The 9,459-nt window shown below is 47.8% G+C and overlaps 1 protein-coding gene across 1 annotated transcript in view; it reads left to right on the top strand.

Annotated features, from left to right (window-relative positions):
- The first annotated feature begins 260 nt into the window (after window positions 1-260).
- Window positions 261-9,459, top strand: part of UTP20 (UTP20 small subunit processome component) — a 121,726-nt gene continuing 112,527 nt past the window's right edge. The window contains exons 1-6 of the mRNA XM_085886897.1: window positions 261-399; window positions 1,293-1,373; window positions 2,155-2,221; window positions 2,364-2,496; window positions 2,747-2,935; window positions 3,146-3,227. Of these exons, the coding sequence (XP_085743023.1) occupies window positions 355-399; window positions 1,293-1,373; window positions 2,155-2,221; window positions 2,364-2,496; window positions 2,747-2,935; window positions 3,146-3,227 (597 nt within the window). The 5' untranslated portion in view covers window positions 261-354. The remainder of the gene's footprint in view (window positions 400-1,292; window positions 1,374-2,154; window positions 2,222-2,363; window positions 2,497-2,746; window positions 2,936-3,145; window positions 3,228-9,459) is intronic.

The following is a 9,459-nucleotide window of genomic DNA, read 5'->3' as shown; positions in this document are numbered from 1 at the left end:
TGACAAGACGACGGCTGATTTCACATGCTTTGGGAATGGGAGTGGTATCATGGCCGCCGTGTGGCTTCAACTGTTCACATCACGCCAAAGCGGAAGTTCGAAGTCAAAGTCCTTCCCGGAAGCCTGAAATGGTCGATGTTTACTTGTGACCGTTTTTCGAAAATTCCCTCTTATACATAACCTCGCGGCTCCGAATATCATCATTTTGTTTCAATAAAATAATAACAATAAGAGTTGGGTGGAATGGGCGGTGTGATGACGTCACGGCGCTCCCTCGTCATCCACGTGTTTGCGGCGCTGTACTTCCGGTTACAGCGCACGCGCTCCGCTCGTCGTTTGGAGGTCGAGGCCGCCATGCCGTCCGCACGCAGACACCACAGATCGGACAATACATATCATGTAAGTTAACGAACCGCTCCGTGTCACATGAACGGCGAGCGGCGCGAGTCGGTGTCCGCCATGTCTTGACCTCTGACCTCTCACGTGTGCTCTCGGTTGGGATTCGTTGCATGTTGTAAAAGGGCCTTGTGGGACCGAGGGGCCCGTTTGGGTATATCGGGGTCTTTGTGACCCTTTTTCGATACCTGTGGCAACATCACCTGGACTTGGGGACTGTTCGACTCCGTCAGTGTCACTGCGCACAAACGAGTACGTAGTAAGTAGATGGTGTCGCACACAAAACCGATGAGGCAGGTAAATCCCAGGTGGTTCCTCGGACGACGCACTCACTCCCTGCATTCCTTGAGGGACGTCGATGGAGGAAATCTGCTCCCCGGCTTGTTCTCGCAAATTGAGCACAGGATGGTTCAATAATACTAATAATAATAATAATAATAATAATAATAATAATAATAATATGTTTAATTGTGGTCCTTGAGCAGGCAAGATGTTTCACTTCATTCACTCTGATCATGTTCTCACCAGGGTTTGATATTTACAGCACTCTATTGGAGTATGATCGTCATGGGGAGACCAAGTTTGTCGCACGGGATGTAATTGCTCACCAATGATGGCTTCTCATCGTCAGCAGTTACTCCGCGTGTGCTGTAGTCATGAGGTGTAAATATTCCCATGGGATTGTTCCCAAATCATTACAGAGCCTGGACTCCAGAGGTAGTCGTCGTCGTGGTCGTCCTTCACCCGTTTCCGAGGTATACCCCACCGTCCGTTGGAAGTCGGGTGAAGGACGATTCATCCGGCCATATTGCATGCCTGTGCGTTCCGTGAACCCCCGTTTGTTGGGATAATGTTCGCGAGCGATGACTGTGTTTGTCTGCCACGGTGTTTTGCAGTTCCAGACCTTCTCCGAGCGCCTCGCTCTCATCAACATCGATGTCGTCCACAGGATAGACCGGGTTGGAATTCAGCCGGAGGTATGGCATGGCATTCCACAGACTCGTCGGCTCCTCGCCGTCCTCAATGGGTGGACGGGAACTTAAGAGGGCTTTATCCTCACCACCGTACACACGAGTCGGATCGGGATCCCAGCGATGCATTTATCAAACCTCCGCCTTTCACTTCCCGCCCCCCCCTTATTTTGCATGTACATCACATGGCCGCGGTAGCATCATTTTCAGGGGACTGCTCATCATCAACAGTTGTGCTGCTCATGCGGTGTACGTTACAGAAGGAATTTTGAATTTGCCCAGGCTGCTTGTTAACGTGCCGACTTCAGGTTTTGTTGTTGTTTTTTGTGAACTACACCGACCAACCCTTGAAAGGGGAATCTACTTGGGCTGTCGATCTGCAAAATGCTGGCAATTTGTTTTGGCGGTTAGTTTTCTCCACACTGGAGTCGTCGTCTCTTTGAGCTCCACGTTCCTCCTGAAAGTCCGACGTGTTACCGAGGCATCGGGAGCGTTCGAGATTCGATCCCAACTTCCTCCAGTTGAGGATCTACCGTTTGCAATTGTGTGCGTGTAGGATTGACCCACGGCCACTAGCACGTGCATCGGTCGTGTCTTTGGCCATAGTCATGGGAAATGAGCTCCCGGTTAAAATTGACCACCTGTACAAATTTGTGTCCAAACCTGTCTGCGCTAACGAAGTATGTTGTCACAGGTAAATGACTCTCAGCACACCCTGCGTAAAGCACACACAGCTCGGTTGGGATCCTCTTTGCAATGCCCTGTGAATGAGCTCTATTATTTTCAGGACGTCGAGACGTACTTTTCCGAAGGTGTGCAAAAGTGGAGGGAAATGCATTGCACGGCGCATTACGGTGAGCTTTAAAATATTTATTTATTTATTTTTGCACCTTCCAGCAGTTGTTAACCTCTCAAGTTTGACCGTTTTTCGATGTTCGTCCTTTCCGTGTGCTTGCCTGATTGTTCTTCGGTCGTTTGGTTTCACTCGTCCTGCAGACATCTTCCTGAGTGAAGTTTCGGGGTTGGTTCACACATTCCCACAGCTGGTGTATCACCAGGACACGATCGTCCAGAGTCTGCAGAACCACCTGCTGGTGCCCAACAGCACGGCGCTGGAACCACTGCTCGAGTGAGCATCCTTTATGCGGATGGTGGTGTTTGGTGGTTGTGCCATTGTTGTGTTTCATATGAAGCACTGTGGATGTGCTAGTCTTGGGCCAATCGGCTGGTTTCCACATTTTGTTGCCTTCAAATTGGCCAATGACAAAAGCTCTCGGCATCCAAGTTGATCAAATACAAAACATGACGATAAATATTAATTTTAATTTTTTTTTTTTAGTTTTTAGCTCCTGACTGGTGCTTGCTGTTGTCTTTGACAGCTTGGTAGTGCAACTCGTGAGGGACCTCCAGAAGGACTTCTATCCGCACTTTCATCGTTTCTTTTTCATCACCACCGGACTGCTCGATGCTCGGGACCCGGATCAGCTTGAATGGGTGTTCACGTGCCTGTCGTACCTGTTCAAGTTTCTGTGGCGTCTGCTCATCAAAGACATCCACAGTGTGTACAGGTGCGATTGCCGCGTTCCTCTTGTTTACACATCCTTAGATTTAGAAACGCCCCGATTCGAGATGAACCATCTTTGTACCGAGTCTTGTACATTGGTAGTGATGAACTGATTGATCTGATGATGCAAACGTTTCTGTTTTGTGTGAAAATCTGATTGAGCCCCTCGGTGTGCGTTTTAACAACAATGTCCCCGTGTTGTTGATCCGTGCAGCATGTACAGCCCTTTGCTGGAGCACAAAAAGGAGCACATCCGGCACTTCGCCGCTGAGAGTTTCTCATTCCTCATGCGCAAGGTGCTCCTGTTTGATTGTTTTATGCTTTCTTCCTCTTGTTTCGGCATGTTGTTCATCGGATTTATTTCTTCACGCACACTTTTGTTTGTCTCTGGGGGTGTGGGGGGTTGGATTGGTGGACCTGCGGGTTGGGTTTGATGTGCCCATCTGGGTGCACTGGTCATGATCCAGGTCTCCCAATATCAAATCTCTTGTACTGTGTTGGTTTGAACATTGACTTTGTTAGACGTGTTCCAGGTACGCGCTCCACCAAGAGTCATAGATTTGGGAGAAACAATATAATTGTGTGTACGAAGCCAACCGTCTCTGAACTGTCTCACCTGAGTTTGAATCTTGACCCAGCTATCAACTCTCATCCTGGTGTTTCTCATGCAGGGTGATCCGTCAATGTGTGGGCCATCCTTTAGATGGACATTAGACTTTTGTCGCTCTTCCAGGAACCTCGACCATGTATACAAAAAAAAAAAGAAATTTGAGTTCCCGCCTGCCAGCTTCAGTTGGTGGAGTTTGAAGATGGGTCCTTCCCGAATAGTCAGCCTGGTACCGCTGGCACCTCAAAAAATGGCAAATCCTTTCTCTGGCATACAGGGGGCACTACATCAGTGGCATAGCTGCACCCCCAACAAATGATGCGACCCATACAAAAGTTCTGTAGCCCTGTTCTGCATACAAAAGAAAAAAAAACGAGCACAAGCCACTCTCGGGATCGTCGTCCGGAGAGATGTCTTCAAGCCCGTCCACATAATGCGTTGATTTGGCGATTGATAATATCCTTGTAGTTTGTAAAAATAAAAAAAAATACTCCACTTGATGACCCACGTATTTGTTCAGCATTTATAAGTGCAAGCTCTGTCCTCATGAATCCCAAATCGATGTGGAAAATAGAAATTCCAAGGAAAACCCACAACCTTGAGCATTCGTTGGTAAATGATCGTTTGGACTTTGATGAAAACAATTGAATTACAAGATCTCCGAGACGGTCAAAAATACCTTTTATGAACAAGTTGCAATTGTCCAGGACAACTGGACTCCGATTCCTTCGCCCCGAATCGCGTGGATGACCAATATTTGAGTTTGTCGTGGTAATTTCACGAAACTCTCCATTCAGGTTCTGGCTGCTGCCCCCGATTTGTGTTTAACAGAAATGTTCTTCTTGTAGGACGTCTCCGGTTCTTCTGTGTCTACCTGCCTATTCTGACTTCTGCCTCCCCGACATGATGGATCTGTCCATGTGACGAGCTCCATTCCTCACTGTCTGTTATCTGTCCTAACATCTTGTGGTTACCTGGAATACCTCTGGCTGTGCATACCTTTCCGCAACGACTGAACGTTTATCTGTGTGGGTGCCATCCACCGAACAATGATGCCTCCAAAAAAAGAAAAATATCCACAATACATTCATTTTTTTTTTCTTTAAAATTACATAAAACTTCAGGAGTATGTGCTACATTTTTATGTGACACGGGTGTACCAAATGTGAGATTTTAGTTTGACACTCAGTCGATCACATGCTCCAAGTGTCCAACCGATGCACCAAATACGGATTCGAACACGACGGGCGAAGTTTTTGATGACGTGCTGACATTCCACGAGTGGGATGGACCGAACTCGATCTGTGATTGCTTGGCTCCAGGGTTATCCTTGTGCATGTTGTCTTTGAGATGTCCGCAAAGATGCAAAAAATGTCGTGGGTTCAAATCGGAATGTGGAGATCATTCGATGCTGAATCGTCGGCCATTCACACTCTCACTGAAGTGGCTTGTCACCACTCACGGGGCTCACTTGCGGTGTGAGGGTTTGCCCCATCCTGTTGAAACCATTGTTCTTCTCTTTGAAAGCTTCTCCTGTGACCAAGAGTAACCCAGAACCAGTTCAGCACTTTAAATTCGCGCTTAGCGTTGATGGTCATGACATTGCCGTCCTCATCTTCGAACCGGAGCGGTCCAATGCCACGCTTGCTCATTGAACATCAGGCGGTGCACTTGACTGAATGTAAGGGTCTCTGGTGAACCTCTCGGAGCGAGACTGTGCCTCGGCAAACATTGTTCCTCGACTTGACTTGGCCATTATTGAAAAGGTGATCCTCGTCGGAGAACTAAATGTCAATAAGAAAACCAGACTCGTCCTCCTTTTTATTTATTTATTTATTTATTTATTTTCAATACAGTTGTTTTTGTCTGGGTCAGTGAGTTTGTGTCTGACTTGTATTCTGCATGGATAAAGTTTCACGTCGTCATGGAGAACCTCCTGAGACTTGACACTGTCGGTCCAAGTTCTTATGACTGCGGAGGTGAAGCGACCGTTTCCAACCGACTGTTGGGCCCTCTCGATGGCCTCAGGAGTTCTCCGTGAATGGTGTAAATAATGAGTTGGTCTGTCCGTTGATTTTTAAGGTTCAAGTTGTGTACAATTCCTTGCTCTTAATATGTCTTCGTCTGTTTGTACATTCTGTCTTTGCACGGGGCGTCTCTGCAGCTAACAAAGGATTGCGTTTCGATATAGGGTTCTACAGAAAATGCCCTTTCTTCATTTGTCCAGAGCATCGTTTCTGATCGGATCTCAGCTGTTATTTTCTGAAATGAGAGAAATTTTTTTTGTGAAAAATGAGAACGGCACTCGGTAGAGCGCACATCTCCGCCAGGCTGAGCAGTTTGTTTCGTATCCACTGAAAGGCCGGATCTGGATTCAGACTTGAACCAAAATCTTATTGCTTGTTCTTGTCACCAACCCAACTCATCCACCAAGTTTTGAGATATCGTGCGATGAATTATTTTAGCCCCATCGCTCAATGGTGAAGAATCGCTTAAAAATTCTCGTATCTGGATCAGGATCTTCACCAAAATTGAATAGTTTCATCCTTATCACACATCCAACCTGTTTTTCAGGCTCCCTTCCTGTGGCAGAAAAGGTTGCCTTCATTCCATCCCTCCTCCACTTGTGCTATCAACACGTTATTAATTAGAACCCTCAAAGTCCCTCTTTCATTATAGGTGGGATTGACTTGATGTCAGGCCTTGGACTCGCTCTTCTTCCCAATCAACAGAAACATCTCCCACGTTTTGTAAAAAAAAAAAAAAAAAAATTTTTGTGTACCTTGTCGGGGCTCGCATGAGAGCTAACACACAACGCACAGCAAGGGGTGCATGAGACAAAAGGGGTGGGAGAGGGAAGGACAAAACAGTGGGGAACAGAGACATTAGGAGATCTGTGGAAGGGAGAGGGATGGGGTGGGAAACATGGGTTATACAAGATGGACATTACAGGGACTTTCAGGAAGGAAAGCAGGGAATTTGAAGGAGGTGGGCTTGGGGTGCATTAACGGGGTAGAAAAGATCGAGGATTTGGATGGGGGACGATAAGAGGTGGTGGTGAACAGCTGTTTTGAAGGCCTGGAGGGAAGAATGGGATTGGACAGAGTGAGGGAGTTTATTCCAAAGGCGGGAAAAAAAGAGGAATGAAAGAGTGAAGGTGAGCAGTGATTCGTGATTTTGGTAGTTTTACCAGAAGGGGGTTGTTGGCAGACCTTGAGCGCCCTGCGGAAATATGGTGGGGACAAATCGCGGTAAGACCGGAGAAGAGACGGTAGAGCACAGAAAGACTATCGACCTGCCTGCGGTGAGAGAGTGAGAGACCCAAAGACTTTGCTTCATCGCGGGAGATACCAATGATGCGAAATGCCCTGGTTTCCACAGCGTGAAGCTGAGAAAGGTGGTATGCAGGAGCACCAGCCCAGAGGGGAGAGCACTACTCCATCAGGCTGTGGAGGAAAGCTTTGTATGTGGTCAGAAGCTCAGGTGGGTCGAGGAAGGACTTTGCACGATGGAGGGTGCCCAATCAGCAACTGGCTTTGAGGGCGAGGTTGGAAATGTGGCTTTCCCAGGAAAGATCATGGCAGATAGTGAGGCCCAAAAGTTTGAATGAAAGGACTTCTTCAAGAGGATTGTTGAGCAAGTATTTGGGGGGGGGGTCCAGACGGTCCTTTCGGAGAGACATAGTGAGAGTGTGAGATTTGTCAGGATTGAAAGACATGTTCCACGTGTTGGACCAGTTTGTGATTTTACCCAGATCTGCAGTGAGCGAAGAAGCTGCTGCTTGTTGGTCTGAGGGATGACAGATGGTACGGCAGAGGGTGGAGTCATCAGCAAACAGATAAAGAGGATTTTCCAGAGGGTCGGAGAGATCATTGATGAAAACCAGAGAAAGAACAGGGCCCAGAACGCTACCTTTAGGAGCTCCAGCCTGGAGAGGAAGAGGGGATTAAAGAACTCCATTTAGGAAGAGGTGATTAAAGAACACGCGTTGACTGCGACAGGAGAGGAAGTCTGTGAGCCATGAGTGGAGATGCCCTTGGATACCATAGGAAGAGAGTTTGGTGAGCAGAGCAGGGTGTCAGACCGTGTCGAAAGCACGTTTTATATCTAGGGATATGGCTCTGATTTCATGTCCAGCATTGAGGACCTCCATCTATTGATGGGAGAGCAGAAGCAGCATATCCCATGGTATTCAAGGCCATCTCCACTCATGGCTCGCAGACTTCCTCTCCTGTCGCAGTCAACGTGTGGCCCTAAATGGAGTTCTTTCATCCCCTCTTCCTGTGCAGGCTGGAGTTCCTCAAGGTAGCGTTCTGGGCCCTGTTCTTTTTCTGGTTTTCATCAATGATCTCTCGGACTCTCTGGAAAATCCTCTATTTCTCTTTGCCGATGACTCCACCCTCTGCCGTACCATCTGTCATCCCTCAGACCGGCAAGCAGCAGCTTCTTCGCTCACTGCAGATCTGGATAAAATCACAAACTGGTCCAACACGTGGAACATGTCTTTCAATCCACACAAATCTCACACTCTCACTATGTCTCTTCGAAAGGACCGTTTACAAAAGCCCCCCATCCACTTTCTCAACAATCCTCTGGAAGAAGTCTTTTCTTTCAAGCTTCTGGGTCTCACTATCTGCCATGACCTTTCCTGGGAAAGTCACATTTCCAACCTTGCCTCAAAAGCCAGTCGCCGACTGGGAATCCTCCGTCGTGCAAAGTCCTTCCTCGGCCCTCTTGAGCTCCTGACTACTTACAAAGCTTTTGTCCGTAGCCTGATGGAGTACTGCTCTCGCCTCTGGGCTGGTGCTCCTGCCTCCCACCTTTCTCGACTTCACGCTGTCGAAACCAGGGCTTTTAAGATCATTGGCATCTCCCGCAATGAAGCTGAGTCTTTGGGCCTCTCACTCAATCACCGCAGGTTGGTCGGTGGTCTTTCTGTCTTCTACCGACTCCTCTCCAGCCTTGCCCCCCTGCTCTCTCTGCGATTTGTCCCAACCACATTTCCACAGGGCGCTCAAGGTCCGCCAACAACCCCTTCTGGTAAAACTACCAAAATCACGAATCACTGCTCATCTTCACTCTTTCATTCCTCTTTTTTCCCGCCTTTGGAATAAACTTCCTCACTCTATTCTTTCCCATTCTTCCCTCCAGGCTTTCAAAACAGCTGTTCACCACCACCTCTTATCTTCCCCCATCCAAATCCTCGATCTTTTCTACCCCCGATAATCCACCCATGCCCACTTCCTTCAATTCTCCTGCTTTCCTTCCTGAAAGTCCCTGTAATGTCCATCTTCTCCTCGCCATGTTCCCCGTCCCGTCCCCATCCCTCTCCCTTCCACAGTTCACCTGTGTCTGTTCCCCAATGTTTTGTCCCTTCCACTCCCACCCCTCTTGTCTCATGCCTCCTTGCTGTGAGTTGTGTGTTAGCTCTCATACGAGCCTCGACCAAGGTATACAAAAAAAAAAAAATATCCAGGGTGGAGTGACCTGGTCTGAAACCAAATTGATCATCGGAAATCAAGCCATTGGAGAAGAGGAAGGATTTAATATCTGAAGTGATGATGGATTCCATAACCTTGCTGATGATTTGGAGAAGGCTGATTGGTCTGGAGTTGCAGGGATCTGTTTTTGCACTTTCTTTTGCTTCTCTTCCTTTTCCTAGATAAGTTACCACATTGTAACCACCAGTGCTGTACGCCATCTCACTGACAGGCAGCAGCTGTACCACTCTCTGCCGCTCTCAAATATATTTGATGTTGGTTTGCCAAATTTAACATGTCTTTCATTTCTGGTAAATCTCAGTCTCATCCAGTCACTCCGTCGGGATCGTCAACCCAACCCACCCATCCATTTCCATTATCAGCGACTGAAAGAGGTTCAGTTGCTTGAGCCTTGCGGACTTGCGCTCAGTGTTTATAACC

The sequence above is a fragment of the Eptatretus burgeri genome, chromosome 6 (genome assembly GCF_056783735.1).
Source record: "Eptatretus burgeri isolate ZD-2024b chromosome 6, Ebu_testis_v1, whole genome shotgun sequence".
Taxonomy (NCBI): domain Eukaryota; kingdom Metazoa; phylum Chordata; class Myxini; order Myxiniformes; family Myxinidae; genus Eptatretus; species Eptatretus burgeri.
Note: the sequence above shows the minus strand (reverse complement) of the source record. Positions and strands in the feature narration are given on the sequence as shown.